This window comes from Pristiophorus japonicus, chromosome 3 (assembly GCF_044704955.1).
Source record: "Pristiophorus japonicus isolate sPriJap1 chromosome 3, sPriJap1.hap1, whole genome shotgun sequence".
NCBI classification, from domain to species: Eukaryota; Metazoa; Chordata; class Chondrichthyes; family Pristiophoridae; genus Pristiophorus; species Pristiophorus japonicus.
Genome location: NC_091979.1, coordinates 294,009,112 through 294,032,337, shown reverse-complemented (window position 1 = coordinate 294,032,337; position 23,226 = coordinate 294,009,112). Strand labels below are relative to the sequence as shown.

Sequence of the window (23,226 nt, the reverse complement as noted above, 5' to 3'; positions counted from 1 at the left end):
TCATCTGTGTTAGGAACACAATAGTAATGGCACAAGTTAGGAAACAAAAGACGAGTCTTGATAAAGTGTGAAAGGTGGCATAATTACCAGCTGCCATGGGAAATGGAGAAAAAAATAAAAGCGAGGAAAGGTGGGCTTGAAAAATAAAAGGGAGGAAAGGTAACAAAATATGGACAGAGATTATGGTCTGATGAGTCCAGAAGGCTGTAAATTACCTAAATGAAAGATGAGGTGCTGTTCCTCGAACTTGAGTTTCATTGGAACAGTGTAGGAGGCCGAGTACAGGAGTCAGATTGGGAGTGGAGCGGAGAATTAAAGTGACCGGCGACCGGAAGCTCGGGGTCACATTTATGGACTGAATGGAGGTGTTCCGCAAAGCGGTCTTCCCAATCTGCGTTTGGTCTCCCCAATGTAGAGGAGACCACACCGTGAGCAGCGAATATAGCTTACTAAATTGAAAGAAGTACAAGTAAATCGCTGTTTCACCTGAAAGGAGAGTTTGGGGGCCTTGGACAGTGGGACCCTTGGGAGCCTTGGACAGTGGGAGATAAAAGGGCAGCTGTTGCATCTGCTGGGGTGACTGCAGAATGGACCAGGGTGTCGCGGAGGGAGCGATCCCTTCGGAATGCTGAGAGGAGGGGAAGATATGATTGGTGGTGGGATCATGCTGGAGGTGATGGAAATGGCAGAGGGTGATCCGTTGAACGTGGAGGCTGGTGGGGTGAAAGGTGAGGACAAGGGGAACCCTGTCGTGGTTCTCCGAGGGAGGAGAAGGGGTAAGGGCAGAAGTACAACAAATAGAACGGACACGGTTGAGGGCCATGTTAATCACGGTGGAGGGGAATCCTCGGTTGAGGAAAAAGGAAAACCTAATGGAGGCACTAGTGTGGAAAGTGGCATCGTCAGAACAGATGCGACAGAGATGGAGAAACTGGAGAATGGAATGGAGTCCTTACAGGATGCGGGGTGGGAAGAGGTGTAGACCAGATAGCTGTGGGTATCAGTGGGCTTTTCGTGAATGTTTGTCAATAGCCTATTCCCAGAAATGGAGACAGAGAAGTCGGGAAGGAAAGAGTCGGAGATGGACCATATGAAGGTGAGGGAGGGGTGGAAATTAAATGCAAAGTGAATGAAATTTTTAAGTTCGGGGCGAGAGCAGGAAACTGCACCGATAGTCACGTATGTACCAGGAAAAGAGGTGAGGGAGGGGACCAGAATGTTCCACATATCCCACGAAAAGGCAGGCACAGCTATGACCCATGCGGGTTCCCATTAGCAACATCTTTAATTTGGAGGAAGTGAGTGGAGTCAAAGGAGAAGTTGTTCCGTGTGAGGATGGTGGTGGATGGGGACTGGTTGGGCCTCTGCTCAAGAAGAAGCGGACCACCCTCAGGCCATCCTGGTGGGGGATGGAAGTGCAGAGGGATTGGATGTCCATGGTGAAAAGGAGATGGTTGGAGCCAGGAAACTGGAAACTGTTAAAGTGACGGAGGGCGTCGGAGGAGTCGTGGATGTAGGTGGGAAGAGACTGGACAAGGGGAGAAAAAAAATAGAGTAGAGATAGGAAGAAATAAGTTCTGTGGGGCAAGAACAGGCTGAAACGGAGTCTACCAGGGCAGTCCTATTTGTGGATCTTGGAAAAGAGGTAGAAGTGGGCTGTGCAGGGTTGGAGAACTGAGGTTGGTGGCTGTGGAGGGAAGATATCCAGAGGAGATGTCTGTGACGGTCTGAGAATTGATGGCTTGATCGGTTGTGGGTTCATTGTCCAGGGGGAGGTAGGAGGAGGTATCCGAGTTGGCGATCAGTCTCTGCAAGGTAGAGATAGGTTCGGCAAACAACAGCGCTGCCAAGTTTAATGACACAGTTAAGGATGGATCTGAGAGAGTGGAGTGCTGCAAGTTCAGAGGAAGGTAGTGAATGAGGGGAGCACAGAAATTGAGATGGCTGATGTCCCGTCAGCAGTTCACAATGAAGAGATCTAGAGAGGGTGAGAGGCCAAAGGGAGGGGTCCAGGTAGAGCAAGAATTCTGAAAACAGCAGAAAGGGTCAACTGTGTGGGGGGGCAGTGGGGGGGGGGGGGGTGGTTGCGGGGCAAGGAGAGAGGGAAGGAAGACTCCTAGTCAAAGAAGTGGGCACGAAGGCAAAGGCGACAGAAAAAGAGCTCAGCATCGTGCCAAGCTCAATTTATTGAGGTGGGGCTATAAGGGGATGAAGCTCAGGCCTTTGCTGAGGACTGATTGTTTGGGGTCAGAGAGGGGAAGGTTAGAGGGGCTAGTGAAAACACAGCAGGGGGTGCGATTGGAAGAAGGGATGGGTTCAGAGGAAAGTGAAGGGGAAGAAGGTTGTTGTTATGTCTGGAATGTATTTATGAATGACTCCACGAGGCAATGTGTTGTACTCAAACTGCAGTGATCTTGGTCCTTTCTTCCAAACTCCAGAGTGATGGCTGCCCTTTTATATAGCCCCTGCCACCAGGGCAAGAAACCCGGTCTCCACCAGTTGCACCCTCTAGTGGTGCCAGCATAGTATATACACAGTGTAAACCTTATTGATAGTACATCAGGTAAACAAGTCTCCATCTTATGCAACTATACAGTGACTACACAGGGAGTATCTCTATAGTCTGCATATATAACATCACTCTTACGCCAAGTCCTTTGTGCCAATTACCTTTGCACAGTGTGCTCTGGCTTAGCTCTCCCCAGATTTGAGTGCCAATAGCCCTTGCACCTTGGCTGTGCTTTTGTTTGGCTCTCTCCCTGTTAACCCCCAAGTCCATTTGCTACAACGTTAGGTAGTGGTTACCAGTTTGGATGGTTCGATGATGCAGTGGAGGTTCCAGTGGGTTCTGGGTGTGATCCATGTGTGTGTCCATGGCTACATACATCCATTCCCCCCCCTCCCCCCCACAACGAGATCATGCAGCTGACCCGTTACATTAACATACAGGATCGACACAGTGCAAGTACAAAGAAAGGAAGAAAAAATAAAAAAAATTTCGAGTTTGTATCGTGACACCTTGATTCAGTGACTTACATTAGTTATGTTTTACGGTCGTGCGCCTGGATTGGGTAGATTGCATTCATGGTCAGTACTGAGGTAGCAGTACAGGTATGCGAGGACGCTAGTTCCAGAGCAACCGGACGGGGTCCTAGTCGTCTGATGGCGCTGCTGCACCCACTGCTAGCGGGGTGGACTTGGTTCACTCACCTAGCCAGGACTCGGGGCCTTTGCCATTGCCTAATGGATAGCAGAGCCACAGATGTGTGTGGCCTCCCTGTCCTCCTTTGAAGGCTGCAGAATCTTCTGCCTGCTCTCTAACGGTGTTGGGAACCTGGCTGTTTCAGGTCCCGTTTGGGGAACTCGTTGGTTCTGACCTTTCGCTCCCAGACATGGCCGAGGTAGCGACTGGGTCTGGGGGCTGCACCGTCTCCACCCGGGTGGTGGGCAATGGCAGCTGACTGTGCGTATTGGCGCCGTTTTTGTTTCCCGGTCCGTGGCGAGTAGTGCCATCAGGTGCCTGCAGCGTGGGATAAACCTGGGGCAGGGTATCAGGATCAGTGCCGTCATCCTCCCGAATTCGCTCGCTTGCTACTTTTGGGGACACTCTATTCCCGACATCTCGCAACAATATTTTGTTCATAATCTTAATCGGTTTGTTATGTTGATTGCCATGCATACAATGTCTCTAAGTTCAGTTAGTTGCAGGTCTCCTTTAAGAGAACCCTGCTGACTTTACCCCAATCAAATCCTTTGTTAGACACCACGTGTTGGTCCTTCAGCGTTGCACCTTGTGGTAGTGCTTCAGCCACACTGCACCTCGCTGCAACAGGGTCGCCATCTTGCCTCTGTCCTCGAGGTCGACTGTCTTGATCCTTCTCTCCCGCGATTCTGCCACAAAAGCTGTAAGAGGGCCTGTGAATTTGATCTTCCTCCCCAGGAGTCCTGCCACTGGAGCCGGGAAGGTACTTTTAAGTCGTTCCAGTCAGATCATTGCCACGAAGTAGTGATGGACGGTCTGTGCCTCAGGTGCTGCGCTGGTCTGTTCTCTGGTGCCTGGTCCAAGCGAAGGTGAGATTTTGCTCTGCCTCTGAGCACGGGGGCATCGATTGCTGGAGTGAAGAGGTCTTCCCATTTCCACTGGATCTTCCCCATCCACCTTCTTCCGAGTAGCGTTGGACCATCACCTGCAACAATCCATAGAGGTAACTTATGCACCATGCCATTATGGATTACACTTACATCCGCACTACCAAGGACTGGGATCAGCTCCTTGGTGTAGGTGCTCAACTTTTCCTGTACTGGAACCAGCTCGGGTCATTTTTTCGTTCCATAGCACCTCAAAGGCATCCTGGCTCATCACTGACTGACTCGCTCCCGTGTCCACTTCCATGAAGACTGGAACGCCGTTTATCTCGACTTCCATCTTCACTGGAGGACAATCGGTGGGGCAGGTATACACTCCATATATTTCTTGGAGCTGAGCTGCCTCTCTGGCCAAATCATCATACTCCCCGCTGGATTCAAAGTCATCTACCGGAGGTGCTAGACGGTGAGTCGTATTTCTTTTACACATACGCTGGAGGTGGCCCTTCGTGTTACAGGCTTTGCATACGTACTCAGCAAACCGACACTGGTGAGCCCTATGGTTTCCTCCGCAATGCCAGCATGGTGCTACTCGATTAGCACCCCTTGGCAGACTTTGAATTCTGGAACCCTGAGGTCTGTGCTCTCTGCCCTGGGCAGAGCCACATTCTACAGTCTTGCCTGTGAAAGGCACCATTCTGTGTACAGAACTTGCCAGGTTTGAGTCGACAGGATGAATAATTTGCTTGGTGCTGCAGGTCGAGGTCATGAACGCCTGACTGATGCTGATGGCCTTCTGCAGGTTGACTGTGGTGTCGGCAGATAATAGCTTGTGAAGGAGGCCCTCATGGCCAATTCCTATAACGACGATGTCTCGCAATGCTTCATTGAGGTGCGTGCCAAAATCACATGGTGCCGCAAGTCTCCTGAGGTCGGCAGCATATTTTGCAATCTCCTGGCCCTCAGGTCTGCGGTGAGTGTACAATCTGTGCCTGGCCGTGAGGATGCGCTCTTTTTTGGTTTTAGTTGGTTGCAAATTAGTTCAGTCAGCTCATCGTATGTCTTATCCTTGGCCTTCGTGGGTGCCAGCAAGTCTCTGACGAGGCGGTAGACCTCTGGCCCACAACTGGTCAGCAGTATAGCCTTGCGCTTTTCTGCCGGGTCATTTGCCATGAAATATAGCTCGAGCCTTTCCGTGAAGGCATCCCAATCATCACCCTCTGTGAAGTCTGTTAGTGTGCCAAAGGTAGCCATAATCGCATGAAAGTCCGTATTCTCGTTGCAAGTTGTTATGTCTGTAATGTACTTATGAATGACTCCACGAGGCAATGTGTTGTACTCAAACTGTAGTGACCTTGGTCCTTTAGATGGGCGCTGTTAATGTTCAAATTAAAACTCTTAAATTTATACATTAAATAATTAATTGGAAATTTCTTAAACAGCCAGAGCCCACTGGAGTATCAGTGGCCAAAATAGTGTGGATCTTGGCATCCATGGAAAATTTTACAGCCAGACTAACATCTCAATAATCTGCAAAACTTTAAGTTACATAGGTGTTCGTAACCCCTGATGTGATGTTTAGTATATGGGCAAGCAATTTTTCTGCAAACCATCATCATAGGCAGTCCCTCGGAATCGAGGAAGACTTGCTTCCACTCTTAACATGAGTTCTTAGCTGGATGAACAGTCCAATACGAGAACCACAGTCTCTGCCACAGATGGGACAGATAGTCGTTGAGGAAAAGGGTGGGTGGGACAGGTTTGCCGCATGCTCTTTCCGCTGCCTGTGCTTGCTTTCTGCATGCTCTTGGCGATGAGACTCGAGGTGTATTTGGACTTTCAAAAGGCTTTTGACAAGGTCCCACACACGAGATTAGTGTGCAAAATTAAAGCACATGATATTGGGGGTAATGTATTGACATGGATAGAAAACTGGTTGGCAGACAGGAAGCAGAGAGTCGGAATAAACTGCTCCTTTTCAGAATGGCAGGCAGTGACTAGTGGGGTGCCGCAGGGCTCAGTGCTGGGACCCCAGCTATTTACAATATACATCAATGATTTAGATGAAGGAATTGAATGTAATATCTCCAAGTTTGCAGATGACTCTAAGCTGGGTGGTGGTGTGAGCTGTGAGGAGGATGCCAAGAGGCTGCAGGGTGACTTGGACAGGTTAGGTGAGTGGGGAAATGCATGGCAGATGCAGTATAATGTGGATAACTGTGAGGTTATCCACTTTGGTGGCAAAAATAGGAAGACAGAATATTATCTGAATGGTGACAGATTAGAAAAAGGGGAGGTGTAACGAGACTTGGGTGTCATGGTACATCAGTCATTGAAGGTTGGCATGCAGCTAGAATATTGTGTTCAGTCTTGGTCTCCTAATCTGAGGAAGGACATTCTTGCTATTGAGGGAGTACAGCGAAGGTTCACCAGACTGATTCCCGGGATGGCAGGAGTGACATATGAGGAGAGACTGGATCGACTGGGCCTGTATCCACTGGAGTTTAGAAGAATGAGAGGGGATCTCATAGAAACATGTAAAATTCTGACGGGATTGGACAGGTTAGAGGCAGGAAGAATGTTCCTGTTGCTGGGGAGTTCCAGAACCAGAGTCTTAAGAATAAGGGGTAAGCCATTTAGGACCGAGATGAGAAGAAACTTCTTCACTCAGAGTGGTTAACCTGTGGAATTCTCTACCCCAGAAAGTTGTTGAGGCCAGTTCGTTAGATATATTCAAAAGGGAGTTAGATTTGGCCCTTACGGCCAAAGGGATCAAGGGGTATGGAGAGAAAGCAGGAAAGGGGTACTGAGGTTGAATGATCAGCCATGATCTTATTGAATGGCGGTGCAGGCTCGAAGGGCCGAACGGCCTGCTCCTGCACCTAATTTCTATGTTTCTATTCCAAACTCCAGAGTGAGGCAGCGCACGATGGCTGCCCTTTTATACAGCCCCTGCCACCGGGGCAGGAAACCCCGGTCTCCACCAGTTGCACCCTCTAGTGGTGCCAGCATAGTATATACACAGTGTAAACCTTATTGATAGTACATCAGGTAAACAAGTCTCCATCTTATACAACTGTACAGTGACTATACAGAGAGTGTCTCTATAGTCTGCATATATAACAGTTGCAAAGGGGCGTTGGTGTCCAAGGGTTGGTGAAGCTTACGATCCTTGACACCTGAAAGGAAGGAAAAACGTTTTTTGTTAAAGCGCTGGATGAGGCGAAGGATGAAATGGAATTGCGGACCAGGACAGCTTAGCGATAGTGAGTTGGTGCTGCTGAAGAGAGAGCTTGAGAGCGTGGCGGCACATAACGTTGAGTGTGGATCCCCGGATGCAGCGAGAGCTGTGGTTTGAGGAACGTTGAATATCTCTGAGTGGATCCAAAACATGAAGGGTGGAATTTCAGTTGGAATCCATGTGGATTAAGTCGGAGACACAGACAGGAAAGAGATGTGGATGTGAAAGCGAGTCTTGGCAGATACTTGATCAAACACAAGAAGGAAAACAGGAAACAAGATAAGAGACAAATGGAAATCCTGCCTGAGGGAAGAGCAGAACTTCAAAGTGTTGTTATCGGCTGCCCTTAGCTTCATACCCAATGCCACTTGGACAGACTTACTCACGCACATTTTGAGATTAAAATGGTCTCCATTGGAGGTAGAAACCAAATTTCAAATAGCACTCTGCAGAGGAATAATGAATATTGCCTACTGTTTAACCTGAATTTATTTTTAATATAGGGACAGGGAATGACCCATTCTGCAATTTGGAACATTAACTTAAAATATATCTGCACTCGTGAAAGCACACAGTTCAAATATTGTAACACGTCATTTATAAAATGGTTAACATAAAATCTTGGTTTTGCTTTCCATTTTCAGCGAAGATATTTTCCCTGTGCATTGGCGTTAATCAATTTGTAAATGTAGTGTTAGTTTTAGAAACACGTTTACAACTGCAGAGAGGAAAATACTGAGTACGTATGAAATCCATATTTAAGTGAGTTTTATTTTGAATTGTTGAGGTTTGAAATGGATTTTTAAAAATAAATCTGGATTTTCTAAATACTGAATCAAAGCATTGCGCACACATTCAGTTTAACTGTATATAACAAGACTACTTGAATAATTTTACTTTTATAATGAAGGATGAAATGCTGTGCAAAATCCAAATGCTGTTTAGTTTATCAAGAAGATAATGATCGGTAGCTGGAATTATTTTAATTCTCTTTTCTCCTTCCTTCCTTCCTCCACTCCCCATTCCCCAATCCCAAACATGTTAAATACCTATATTCATGTTGCTGTAGTAATTCAGGAAACTAGTGAAAATATCTGGTGTGCAGATATCTCCATGGATCCTGTTCATCCAGCTACTATGTCAATTTTTTAACATACTTGTTTGGACAGTGTGGGTAATGGTCATGGTTCGTGACCAAGTATTTTTCCACTTATTTATTTTCTTTCATAAACCCAGCTGAGACTGGAAGAACTGGTGTCCTGAGGGAGGGCAAATGCAAAGAACAAACAAGACCGAGAATCGGAATTTGAGCCCTCTTGTGAAGGGTGTTGACACTACTCTTGTATTCCAGGCAGTGTCCCAGTTGAGGCCTGATTAAACATTCACAAATTGAGTGAAACAGCCCTGTGCCTTGAATTTGAATCTGTACATTTTTGGATGCTCAGCCACTTTTTTGAAACCATTTAGGAACAAGGAAACATTTTTTTTAAAGATCTATTTCTGTTTTGCATCGCATTTTGTTTTCAATTTCATTTTAGCAAACACAATTAATCGATTATAACATATTTGGAAGAAAATATATGAATGAAAGGTGTATTAAAGAAATGGAAGTATTTTAATTCCAGGTCATTTTGTAGTAGTTGTGAATTGGGAGAAAAGCATTATTAAATAATATTCTTTGAAAAATATTTAGGGAAGAGAAAGTTGAAATTCTTTTGTAAGCAGAGGATTTTGTTTTTTCTTGCAGTTGAATTGGCGATGATCATGGATCGACTGTATGGAGGGGTCTGCTATGCGGGCATTGATACGGATCCTGAGCTGAAGTACCCAAAGGGTGCTGGCAGAGTGGCTTTCTCCAATCAGCAGAGCTACATTGCTGCTATCAGTGCTCGCTTTGTACAGCTCCAGCATGGAGACATTGATAAACGGGTGAGTGAATGCTGCAGTGTCAGCTGATTGATGGTCATTGTAGACAGAAGAAGGGAAATTTGGTCTTTTTTACATTCAGCACCAATTTGAAATGGATTTCAAAACAAAACCTTGAACAGTGAAAACATTACCGTTCCTGCAGGTAAATGCTGTCACTGTCATTTGGGTAAATGCTGCACTCAATTGATTGCACAACAGTTTTTGTTAGTGGAGATTTTGTTAGTAAGGATGTCTGTTTTGTTGCCCTGCAGAAAATAATTTAAATCTGCTCCCCACCTGGAAAAATTGAAAATTTGTGAATGAGGACTTCATATTTTTATATATACACCAGCAAATTTCCTGTGGTGTGGGTCGTGGTAATTCAGAGGATGCACTCTTTTATGAGGACAGGAACATCAAACCATGCAAAACATATTAGACCAGAATTTACTGTAAAAATTATGTTGACAGTTATGAAGCTCACCATTACTTGTGCGCAAATCTGACAACAACTTCAGGCAAGCACAGATCAGCAGTTAAACACAAAAATCCGTAGGTTGCTGTCCAAGATGCACCGTGCCTGCATAAGCTGCTTGAAGGGCATCTCACCATCTGGCTCCCTATCAAATATACTGAATGGTTTGAAGTTCCTGTGCTTAGTTGTTGATGCAAATTAAACGCCACAAAGTTAGGGCTTGTCCATTTCAGTCTAAGATCCTTTTAAACGGTATGATGAGTCTTAATTAATGACAAACAACTGCTCTGGCACTGAAAATTAACTTTTACAAGTATTAGTGTCTCATTCCTTCAGATTTTTAATTTTTGAAGATTAAAAAATAATTTAAATAAAAATTTTTTTTACGTTCTCCCCCCGCCTCTCTTTCTCACCACCCCCACCCCCCCGCCTCCTCTCGTGCCCCCCCGCCGCCTCCTCTCGCGCCCCCCCCCCCCCCCCGGCCTCGTCTCGCGCGCCCCCCCCCCGGCCTCGTCTCGCGCGCCCCCCCCCCCCGGCCTCGTCTCGCGCGCCCCCCCCCCCCCGGCCTCGTCTCGCGCGCCCCCCCCCCCCCCGGCCTCGTCTCGCGCGCCCCCCCCCCCCCGGCCTCGTCTCGCGCGCCCCCCCCCCCCCCGGCCTCGTCTCGCGCGCCCCCCCCCCCGGCCTCGTCTCGCCCCTCCCCCCCCGGCCTCGTCTCGCGCCCCCCCTCCCCCCCCGGCCTCGTCTCGCGCGCCCCCCCCCCCCCCCGGCCTCGTCTCTCGCGCCTCCCCCGGCCTCGTCTCGCGCCCCCCCCCCCCCGGCCTCGTCTCTCGCGCCCGGCCTCGTTTCGCACGCCCCCCCTCCCCCGGCCTCGTCTCGCGCCCCTCCCCCGGCCTCGTCTCGCACGCCCCCCCCCCCCCCGGCCTCGTCTCACGCCCCCCCCCCCCCGGCCTCGTCTCTCGCGCCCCCCCCCCCCCCGGCCTCGTCTCTCGCGCCTCCCCCGGCCTCGTCTCGCGCCCCCCCCCCCCCCCCGGCCTCGTCTCGCGCCCCCCCCCCCCCGGCCTCGTCTCGCCCCCCCCCCCCGGCCTCGTCTCGCCCCCCCCCCCCCCGGCCTCGTCTCGCCCCCCCCCCCCCGGCCTCGTCTCTCGCGCCTCCCCCGGCCTCGTCTCGCGCCCCCCCCCCCCCGGCCTCGTCTCTCGCGCCCCCCCCCCCGGCCTCGTCTCTCGCGCCCCCCCCCCCGGCCTCATCTCGCGCGTCCACCCCGCCTGGTCTCGCGCGCTTCCCCCCTGCCCCCCGCCTCCTCTCTTCCACGCCCCCCCTTGATCGTTCAATCCAATCTTTCTCTCTTTCTCTCTCATTTGCTTTCTGCATCTGATTTGACATTGAAATCACTTCTAACTTGCGCATTGCACTGTTCATTAACAATACTTCAATCTGATTGGCTCAAGACAAGCACAGTTGCCCTGTTCATATAATTGCCAGATGCACTATAGAGGGACCGCATTGTTTGGATCTAAGTTACTGTAACTTTCAGTGCAAAAGGTCATAGATAATAAATGGGCAAGGGCATGTCTAAAGAATCACAAAAAATGAATCCTAGAAAGATTGCGACACAGAAGAGGCCATTTGGCCCATGGTGTCCGTGCCGGTCGAAAAAGGGTTGCATCAATGAAGACTGGAATATTTTTTAGGCTGCCTATAGTGACACCGTACATCTTGGATAAAATGGAGATGAATTGGTAATTCCTCCGTCAATCATTGCTGTAAGTGACTGGGATTGATTTTATTTGTATTATGTAACTATCCTGCGCTCATTGTGCTGGAGCAGTAATCTGCTTTTATTGGGAGGCTTTGCTGTAGTTTTGGTCATGAGCTCCATTTGCTCTAGTTCGTAGAGACTCTAAGTATACTCTGTTTTCTGTAAAAATAGACTGCTGTAAGTCTCGTCCCACTTCCAACTCACTGGCTGACACAGTGGTGTCAATACTCCCTTCAATATTTACAACAAACACTAAATGTGTGTGCTTATAAACTAGTAACTATAGAATCATACAACTCAGAAGGAGGCCATTCGACCCATAATGCCTGTGCCAGCTCTTTGAAAGAGCGATCCAGTTAGTTCCACTCCCCTGCTCTTTCCCCATAGCCCTACAAATATTTCCTTTTCAACTATTTATCCAATTCCCTTTTGGAAGTTATTATTGAATCTGCTTCCATCACCCTTTCAGGCAGTGCATTCCAGATCACAACAACTCGCCGCATAAAATAAACATACTCCCCCAGTTCTTTTGCCAAATTTATACATTCTTGTACTGAATACTTTGCAAACTGCTGATGTCCAACAATGAAACAATGACTGCACTGAAACATGCTTACAAAAGTTAGTTACAAACCCTTCCTTCCGACTGATCCCACGTAAATCTTGCAAGCTACCAAACTCTGTCATAACTCTGGGGTTATATCTGTTGGTAACAGCATGACTTTTTTTCTTTCACTGGCTGACTGCTGTAAACTCTGGCCGAGTGTATTATTCTGATGCTGAAGTAAGTTGGAGCAATGTAAGAGCTCTTCTCATAAGTGTGAGTGACCCATAAGTCATGAACACCAGTGGCTAAGTAAGTTACAATCACCTTTCACATTCCTGGAGAGGGAATTGAACCCACAACCAGAGGTGGTTTTCTTTATTATGTCATTGTATTGAAGTGTCAGCTGTGGCTCTGTGGGTAGCACACTTGCTTCTGAGTCAGAAGGTTGTGGGTTCAAGTCCCACTCCAGGAACATGAGCACATAAATCTAGGCTGACACTCCAGTGCAATGCTGAGGGAATGCTGCACTGTCGGAGGTGCCGTCTTTCAGATGAGACGTTAAACCGATGCCCCCTCAAGTGGATGTAAAAGATCCCATGGCACTATTTCGAAGAACAGCAGGGGAGTTATCCACTGTGTCCTGGCCGATATTTATCCCTCAATCAACATAACAAAACAGATGATCTGGTCATTATCACATTGCTGTTTGTAGGAGCTTGCTATGCGCAAGTTGGCTGCCGCATTTCCCACATTACAACTGACTACACTACAAAAGAACTTCATTGGCTGTAAAGTGCTTTGAGATGTCCGGTGGTCATGAAAGATACTATATAAATGCAAGTCTTTTTTTCTTGCTTTACGTTTTTCTTGTACCAGTGAACAGCTGGGCTGATGTTGCTACTTTGTCTAAATGTACAAAATTTGTACTGCTTTGAACTTTGAGATGGAAAGCTGAACAAGGACAGTTTTCAGGACCACAAATGCACCTGTTTCCATCGTCTGTCCTGTTGCAGAGCTTATTTATTTGATGTTGAATATCACAAATTAATTATCCTACAAATTGTGGTTATTTCATCTTAAATAAAATTTCTAGTTAAATACATATGAGAAAAATATCAACATAGAAACATAGAAACATAGAAAATAGGTGCAGGAGTAGGCCATTCGGCCCTTCTAGCCTGCACCGCCATTCAATGAGTTCATGGCTGAACATTCAACTTCAGTACCCCATTCCTGCTTTCTCGCCATACCCCTTGATCCCCCTAGTAGTAAGGACCTCATCTAACTCCTTTTTGAATATATTTAGTGAATTGGCCTCAACAACTTTCTGTGGTAGAGAATTCCACAGGTTCACCACTCTCTGGGTGAAGAAGTTCCTCCGCATCTCGGTCCTAAATGGCTTACCCCTTATCCTTAGACTGTGACCTCTGGTTCTGGACTTCCCCAACATTGGGAACATTCTTCCTGCATCTAACCTGTCTAACCCTGTCAGAATTTTAAATGTTTCTATGAAGTCCCCTCTCATTCTTCTGAACTCCAGTGAATACAAGCCCAGTTGATCCAGTCTTTCTTGATAGGTCAGTCCCGCCATCCCGGGAATCAGTCTGGTGAACCTTCGCTGCACTCCCTCAATAGCAAGAATGTCCTTCCTCAGGTTAGGAGACCAAAACTGTACACAATACTCCAGTTGTGGCCTCACCAATGCCCTGTACAACTGTAGCAACACCTCCCTGCCCCTGTACTCAAATCCCCTTGCTATGAAGGCCAACATGCCATTTGCTTTCTTAACCGCCTGCTGCACCTGCATGCCAACCTTCAATGACTGATGTACCACGACACCCAGGTCTCTTTGCACCTCCCCTTTTCCTAATCTGTCACCATTCAGATAATAGTCTGTCTCTCTGTTTTTACCAAGGGCTAGGACAGACCATTTGGCCCATTGAGCAAGTTCTCTACACTCCACCTCATCCAGCCTAATGTCCAAATGCATTTTTCACCCCCATGTCTTCGTAGATTCCCAAAAAATTTATCACTGTTTTTGAATAAAGAATTTTTCTCAGGTCTATGTTTTGAATTTATTTTTCACTAAATGAATCTCCTTGTGGTTAAAAAAAAAAGAAGGGTCTGTATTTTAATTTATAGATTTTTTAAATAGCAAAAGTTAAAATAGAACCTATCTCTCCTTTTGAAAATAAAGGTCCATAGTAAAGTTGTCTACAGAACCAGACCAGGTTGGTTGAAGTGGAAATAAGTGGCTTTGTTTTAGATACAACATAAATTGTACAAGGCCAAGGCATTAACATATACATGGATACAATGCATGAAAGAAAAGAAAGTCTTGCATTTACTTAGCAGCATTCACTACCTCAGGATGTATACAGCCAATGAATCATAGAAGGTGGCCATTCAGCCCGGTGAGCCTGTGCCGGCTCTCTACAAGAGTACTTCAGCTAGTCCACTCCCCCACCCGTTTCCCCATAGCCCTGCAATTTTTTTTCCTTCAGATACTTAGCCAATTCCCTTTTGAAAGCCACATTTGAATCTTCCTCCACCACCCTTTCAGGCAGTGCATTCCAGATCCTAACCACTCGCTGCGTAAAAAAAAAAAAAAAAATCCTCTTTTTTTTCAAGTTTTTCAATGAAATACTTTTGAAGTGCAGGAAACCTGGCAGGCAATTTGCACACAGCAAAGTCCCACAAGCAGCAAGGAAAGAAATGCCAGATCATCTGTTTTTGTGGTGGTGAGTGAGGGATAAATATTGGCTCGGACACCAGGGAGAATTCCCCTGCTTTTCTTAAAAATAGTACCATGGGATGTTTTACATTCACCTGAGGGGGAAGTCGGGGCCTTCGTTTAACATCTCACCCAAAAGGCAGCACCTTCGACAGTGTAGCACATTCTCACTACTGCGTTGGAATGTCAGCCGAGATTGTGATCAAGTCTCTGGAGTGGGACTTGAACCCACAGCCTTCGGAGGCAAGAGTGCTACCACTAAGCCACAACTGAAACCTATCTGCGACGCGATGGAATTCATAACCAAACTAAAGCAACATTTATAGAAACATAGAAAGTAGGTGCAGGAGTAGAGCATTCAGTCCTTCAAGCCTGCACCACCATTCAATACGATCATGGTTGATCATGCAACTTCAGTACCCCATTCCTGCTTTTTCTCCATACCCCTTGATCCCTTTAGCCATAAGGGCCATATCTAACTCCCTTTTGAATATATCCAATGAACTGGCATCATCAACTTTGTGGTAGAGAATTCCACAGGTTCACAATTCTCTGAAGAAGTTTCTCCTCATCTCGGTCCTAAATGGCCTACCCCTTATCTTTAGACTGTGTCCCCTGGTTCTGGACTTCCCCAACATTGGGAATATTCTTCCTGCATCTAACCTGTCGAATCCTGTCAGAATTTTATATGATTCTATGAGATCCCCTCTCATTCTTCTAAATTCCAGTGACTATAAGCCTAGTCGATGCAGTCTTTCTTCATATGTCAGACCTGCCATCCCGGCATGCATATGAGATGTAGATCTCAGATTGCTGAAGTTTGCAAACCTGTCATTATGGTGATTGATTGTCTGTTCCGCTGCGTATCTTCAGACTACATTTAAGAATACGCATTTAATGGAAGGAATGTCCTCTAGCCTATGTTAACACTTCGTAGAAAAATGAATGTATTCTATCTGAAAGCACAGATTTCTGAAAGATAAATTAGTGCTTATACAAATTATGTAATGCATGCAGGTTTTTTTGTCTTCATCAAAATTATTACAGAAATGAAAGTATCTGGTTCATTCAGTGCAATAAGCTACAAGACTCCATCTAATTCATTTTCATTTAACATCTATAATTCCCCAATGAAATGCAAGCAAAATATTCTCTCTCCTTTAAAATAAACATTACTGCTTATTCGCTACTGCAGTAATACAATTTTTAATTAAACTATCATTGAAATTGTTTATAGATGAAAGTCTAAGTACTACCCTATTGTCTATCAAAAATAAGTATAAAAATATTGTTTAGTTTTACCCATGTTGAGATCCTTCATACCAGGTTTCCTTGCCTCCAAAGGCCTCACTAATGAAGAAACATCCCACGTGTCCCAGAACAGCTCCATGATTACAATAAAGGCCATGGCTGGGAGCCAATCTTAGAAAGATTCCACTGGCTGAATACATGACATGTGCAGATCAGATTCTGACTGTTTTCTGGAAAATTGCCTCCACCATCTCGCCGTGCCTCAATATATTGAGTGTGCATTTAAACAACAATAATGGCATTGATGCACATGTATTCACTCAGGCTTGTTTGAATTGAATTTTAAAGCAGCTTGAAATTATAATTAATGGAGAGAGAAATCGAGTTAATGGACCTGAAATTGTCGTCTCTCCGGGTGCATATGATGTGCGCACGCACCTGAAAAGGCCCCGTGAATTCCGGGTTTAGACAGGCGAAGTGCATGCGCCTGAACCCGGCACTTGCGATCTGTCAAAATGTCTTTTGAGTATTTCCAGCATTTTCTGTTTTTATTTTAGATTTCCAGCATCTGCAGTATTTTGCTTTTGTAATTATAATTCTTTGGTATATTAGTTATTACAATATTTGGGTCTATCCTTGATGCTAATTCAGGTTCAGCAGTGCAGGTCACTCCCATAACCAGTCCCCATGTCTTGCATTCAGGGGTATGCTCATACTGTCCAATATTTAATTGTGCCATAAGGTAACCCAGAGGTGTAACAATAGGATCCTTGTGATCTGAACTGGCTTTCACATGTTCTCACGTGCACTTCGGTCTTTCAGTCGGTGGACTGTGAACACTTTAGTGAGTCAAGACCAGATATGTATCATTAAGCTGCTTTATTTTTCAGAAAGCAAGTGAACGTACAAAGTAACAGTTATAATCAAACCTCATTTACTTCACTTATTTTAAAATCTTACCTTGTGAATAAGAAAAATAATAAACTACATAGAAATAAAAACAGAAAATACTGGAAATACTCAGTTGGTCAGATTTCCAGCATCCGCAATATTTTGCTTTTATATTAGTGTTTAATTCACTGACGCTTCTCTGCCACGAATGCCCACCTTAAAGAAGTTCTGCTCTTCTCTCAGACGGGATTTCCATTTGTCTCTTTTACCTTGTTCATACATCTAACTTTTTCTAGTTCTGACAAAGGGTCATCGATCTGAAACGTTAACTCTATTTCTCTCTTCACAGATGCTGCCTGACCTGCTGAGTATTTTCAACAATTTCTGTTTTTAGTTCAGATTTCTAGCATCTGCAGTATTTTGCTTTTGAATAAACCCATAGCTTTTTCCTGGGTTAGCAGGCTGATATACTTTCTTTTGGTTAGGCTTGTATTGAGGCCAAGGCTTACATGGGCTTGGTTGGCACTCGTCTTACAATAACCTTGTCTTTTTCTCAGTAGATGACTGACTGATCTTGAGTATGGGCTTTTCTCTATTTTTGTTACTTCTGACCACAGGAATTGGGCAGGCTGTTCATTGGACTTTCCCATTCAGTGATTTATCAGGCCTGTCAATAAAACTGGCTATCTATCAACACACTCTTTCCCCTCCTCCTTAAGAGTGGATTCTTGGCAGACATTCTACGTGAGACTCAAGATGTAGGTCCGGTGTGGATGCTTTTAGGAAGCCTGAGATGAGAGAACAAATTAATTATCGCCCTTGGTCCTTGTATAAACACATCTTTAGAGTCTGGCTCATTAACGCACACACTCCTCTTTGTCTCAGTGGCTGCACCATGTGGTTGGAAGGAGAATTTTAAACCTGTATGAACCCACTCTAATTTAAAACACACCACTTAAATGCATTTGATTTCCAAATATTTTCTATGCAAAAATGGTCAAAAGATCCTGAAATGTAACGCTAGTGTTAATCAATTTCTGTACAAAATCCTAAAAATAGAACAGATACATTTAAGGGGAAGCTAGATAAATACACGAAGGAGAAAGGAATAGAAGGATATGCTGGTGAGGTTGGATGAAGTAGGGTGGGAGGAGGCTCGTGTGGAGCATGAACACCGGAATAGACCAGTTGGGCTGAATAGCCTGTTTCTGTGCAGTAATTTATATGTAACTTTGTCAGAAACCAACTTCCTTAACATTACTTGTTCACGTACCCCTGATGTCCCTTGTATCCCTTAATGGGAGTGGCGGGGTGGGGGGGAGGTGCTGCATGTAGTTTGTTGCAACTAAGTGTGCAGGAGGTGGCTATAATGCAGGTTCATCTGGATAATGTATAACAAATGCTTTATTGTTTTGTTTACCAATTTCCAGGTACTGAAATCCAGATTGTCTTTTACAAATCTGCACAATCCTGATGTACTTAATTTTATCAATAGCTATTCTATTCAGCTCTCAATAATAGCTTCCAAGACGCTGCACCTTTGTAAACATAGCTATTGAAAGAATTGAGGTATTGTTTCATGGTGTCCACAAAAGTAATGAGGGTGCTGGTGGGAGGAAATGGAAGCCAGCATGTTTTGTTGAACCACTAAAGAATCAAATGTCTAATTAGACGGTTTTTTTGAAACCTGTTATTTACCCAGCTCATTTATTTGTGATTAGATTTGACAGCAGTATCATTGTCCTTGCAATGATCCTGTTTAGCCAGCGCATTCTTCAACCAAAGAGCTTGTGGAAATAGCATTGGCGGACACCAGCAACAAATACATTCACTGACTCTTGCATTCACATTTGTACCTTTTTGATTCACTGCTGGTACACTACCCATTGAGGGGGAATTGAAGTCTGGGTTTAGAAATCATAGGAAAATAAAAACAGGAATGGGCCCCTTGAGCCTGTTCAGCCATTCAATTCGATCACCCCTGTCCTCGGTGTTAGAAAGGCTTCTATTGAGCTGTCAGATTGTAGATTTGATGTGTGTGGTGGCTGCCTTTCTCTGAGAAATTGCAGGTATTTGTTAGTGAGTTCTTTTTAGATTTATATTGAATAGATGATCTGTTTTTGGTCAATTTAAATTGGATTATAAATCTGAAGATTAAAATTGATAGGTAAAATTCTAATTTTTCCCAAATAAATTTAGATCTCTTGGATCAGGATATATTTTCTCAAACATGGAACAAATTAAGTGAATGCCTTCAGTGTTTACTCGACAATTGAACTGCTATCAAGTCCTCAAACAAGAAATTTGTAAAGGAGGACATGTAAAACTACATTCCTCTAGATCTGAAAGTTTAATACAGTAACAGCTTTATTCTTCTGTGGGTGGGTGGGTGAGTGATTGGGGGCCAGTTCCTTTGTGGATGTGACTTATAGCAATAATAAGTGACTGCTTTTTTTGTTCTGATAATTTGGAATCTTGGAGAGATTCACATGAAATTCTGCATACACTTATTTCATTGTGCTGATTTTTTTCAAAAAAGTAATTTCCCTGAAATAGAAAAGAGCTTACCTCAAGTGTTATTGGTCTCTGCTCAGTAAGATTTGTTCAATAGATACACTGGTCACTTTATCAACATTGAAACCTTTCAAAAATAATATAACAGCGCAATTTAAAATGAGGGAGAAAGGAATCGAGGGTTATGCTGATAGATTTAGCTGAGGAAAGACGAGAAAAGACTCAAGTGGAGCATACACATGGCCTGTTTCTATACCATATTTCCTATGTAATTCTATGACTCTTTTCTCTTTATTACTGTTCCCATGCTGAGTCACAAGCCCTGATTTTAACTCACGGTTGGAATTGGGCAGGGCTGAGGTGGGAGGCAACCCTCTTGACCTTTGCAGCATGACGGGATTAATCTTCATGCCCTTGGTCAGTTGCCCACCTGAAACTAGTGGGAAGTGTCAGCTGGCCAAACCCAGGCTTTCTGGTAAGTTGCGGGGAGGTTGTTTCGGGAGAGCCTCGCGATTGGAAAAGGGGGAGGGAGGCCAAAATTTTCTTTGTGCGCCCAGAGGAACACCTGGCTCACCTAGACCCACAAGGAGAGTAGCCTGTTTGGGCCAATTCTTCTTCCCTTTAGGCTGACCTGATGGGAAGCCATAACTCTTCCTCCACTCAAGCCAGTGGTTAAAATAGCAGTCGGACTTTGATGTATTCTGAGACCAATCTGCATATTTAAAAAAAAAAGACCCCATTGTTTTCCATGGGTGTCCTTCTGCCTGCTCTGAAGAGCAGGATACAATGGGAGACTGCGGAAGGGAGTAGAACAGCGGCAGGGTATGTCTCCCAGTTGATTTAAATGCCGGCCCTTTTTCAAGCTGTATAGTATCAGCTAAATATCTTGCAGAAATATGGGCTGTATCAAATTTAATAAGCATGTAGATATTACCAAGACCTATAACCAAATAATGTTATAATTTGAAGTGTAATAGCCTTCTATTTGAGCTAAAGTTAAAATACATTTATAAATGAAAAATCTGCACCTATACAAATGTTTAATTTATGCTACTTCTCTGCTTTCATGTGTTGTTTACATGTAACTCCATTATAAACATCCAGTTTTTATACAAGTCCAAAGATAATTGATGGTTAGTGCCTGAAGCATCTCTTGTATTGCTATATTTGGTTTGCAAGAATGAAGTACATTAAATAATAATTCCTCTTCACTTGCTACACGTGCTACACACACTCTCATTGCACACACATTCATTTGAAACTTAGTTCCTTCACTGAAATGTGCATCTGTGCACTGTGGTTTTCTAATTTTCACTGTCTGGTGCAAGTAGCAGGGGTAACCTGGCTACATACTGAATATACTTAGCTATGCATCAATCTTCCTGTAATTGGGTTCAGCCTTGTGGTGTTGAGTCGATATAGGGTCATTTCCATGATACACTTTAGATTCCAGGATTTTCTTTATTTGCTCTAGCTGTTAGTACTGTGTCAGTGCCAGGCTTGCACCACTGCCAGACATTCAATTTAGTGCAGCCCAGCTAAATTGGAGTGAGATTTAGTTGCTGTATATGATTTTTTTTGTTAAACCTATGCTTCTGTGCAAATAAATTTGGTGATCAATTGTATTATGTCTGTAGTGTACTTGTGGATGACTCCACGCAGCAATGTGTTGTGCTCAAACTGTAGTGACCTTGGTCCTTTATTCCAAACTCCAGAGTGAGGCAGCCGCATGGTGGCTCCCCTTTTATACAGCCCCTGGCACCAGGGCAGGACAGAAAACCTCGGTCTCCACCAGCTGCACCCTTGAGTGGTGCCAACATGTATATACACAGTGTAAACCTTATTGATAGTACATCAGGTAAACAAGTCTCCATCTTATGCAACCACACAGAGTATCTATAGTCTGCATATATAACAAATTATATTTTATACTTTCACTATGCACATGAAATAGTTTTATGTGCGTGTGCTCCATTGTGCTGATGTTGGACTAGCGATTGCCCTATTGTATATTTGGAATGAGAGATGAATCTCTCTTCTGTACTCATTTGTTTTATATTAGGTGTACACTTTATATTTTTATATACATGTATATCTTTTGAAGCCATTGTACATTTAGATGAACATTCATATATATTCATCATTTGCATTAAGGTGTATATTCATATATCCTAAGTTATGAAGCCATTGTACATCGTGATTGCAGTGCTTATAGAGGAAGTGTGTTTACACATCCAAGTTTCTTGGTATGACTGCTTGTACTGGAAACAAGAAAGTTAGGGGTCGAGACATCTTTGGACGCATAGGGCTAGAAATTCAGTTTTTGGCTATCGTTTTTTTTTCCCCGTTATTTTACAGACAAAATACCAATAAAAAAAATCACTTTTTAAGAGGGTAAAATTGGCAAAATAAAAATGCGCCTGTCGGTAAAAATCGGCGTTGCATGAGGATTTGCGGTGGAAACCATGGTGCCCGCCAACTTTAGCCCGAGGCCTATCACCGCCCTGGGAGGGGAGAGAAAACACACAAAAAAAAAATAGCAAAAATCAAAAAATAAACATTCACTATACACTTAACTAATGAATTGCTATAAAAGAATTAAAAAATAAAAATTTCAACTTACCTTTTTTGTAGGCCTTTATACTTACCGCTGTTTCTGGGGCTTCAACACCACCTTTATTCAGGCATTTATTTTTTCAACGAGTACGGGTTCCCGAACGGTCAATTTTATGCGGTGCGGGTTTTTTTGTCGTTGTAGTTGGTCGATCTGCTTTTTGTGATATTTTGAAACCGCCATTTGTTAACTTTGGCCAATTTAAGAAAGTACCTTTTACCGGCAAAAAGGCGAAATATTGCCGAAAAAACGTGCGCAAGGCTGGCCAATTTTTTTTCCCGTTTATCTTTTTTAAATTCATGTTTTCTAACTACTTTGTGTGTATTTTGAAGGCACGCTTTATTACATAATCTCAGAAAAATCTGTTTCACATACAATGAATTAGTTTGAAATGCAGTGACTATCAATTCGGCAGATGCAGGAGCCATTTTGTATGCAAGAAGTCACAAGCAGCAATGCGACGAATGATTACAAAGCTGAGAAGTGATTGGGCTATCTTCTTTATCCTTCCATAGAAACCTACAATCTCTCTTTCTACCACTCCCCCTGCACACCCTAATTACAACAGCCATCTGTTTTCTGAATGCTACTGCTTTTGGCTGCACTACCCAACTTAGAAGACCATTCCAAGTATTAACCACTCTGCACCGTCAAGTTCATTCTTGCATCAATCCCAGTTTTACTAGTTTGTACCCATCTTCCTTTGTCCTGCACTTACTGACTTGACATAGTGCTCAGAATTAACCTTTTCCATTTCACTTGAGACCTCTAAGATCCGTTTTATTCAAAGTCCAAATTTTCCTAACCTTTCCTCATAACACAGGCCATATGTTATGAAGGATTAGCCCTGTGGGCTTATCTGTACTGTTGCCAAGATAATTGTCCTCAGTCTGTGATCAGGAATGAATGTGGTATTCAAGGTGTAACCTGTACCAAGGCATGATATAATTTTGACTAATGGCCTTAGACTTGATTTGGCAATGTGGTTCAGCATTCTGTTCACTTTGCTGAGTTCTGCTTTGCTGTCAAATCTCTTTCAGCCTTTCCTCTAATTAGTTCAACAACATTCATCAAGAATGTTCCCCATTTTTTTTTCTTCGTGTTTAACATTTTGCACTTTTAATTCTAAAAGGGTAGTGTTTTTATTTTGAGAGGTGGGGTAAGAAAAATGACTTGCTTTTCTAATAGTGGTATTGTTAATGTCCACCT

At 44.3% G+C, this 23,226-nt stretch overlaps 1 protein-coding gene across 5 annotated transcripts in view; it reads left to right on the top strand.

The window, feature by feature from the left end:
- Positions 1–23,226, top strand: part of cpeb3 (cytoplasmic polyadenylation element binding protein 3) — a 138,846-nt gene that overhangs the window by 102,718 nt on the left and 12,902 nt on the right. For all 5 annotated transcript variants that reach the window (XM_070875043.1, XM_070875045.1, XM_070875044.1 and 2 more), the window contains one exon: positions 9,075–9,256. In XM_070875043.1, the coding sequence (XP_070731144.1) occupies positions 9,075–9,256 (182 nt within the window). The remainder of the gene's footprint in view (positions 1–9,074; positions 9,257–23,226) is intronic.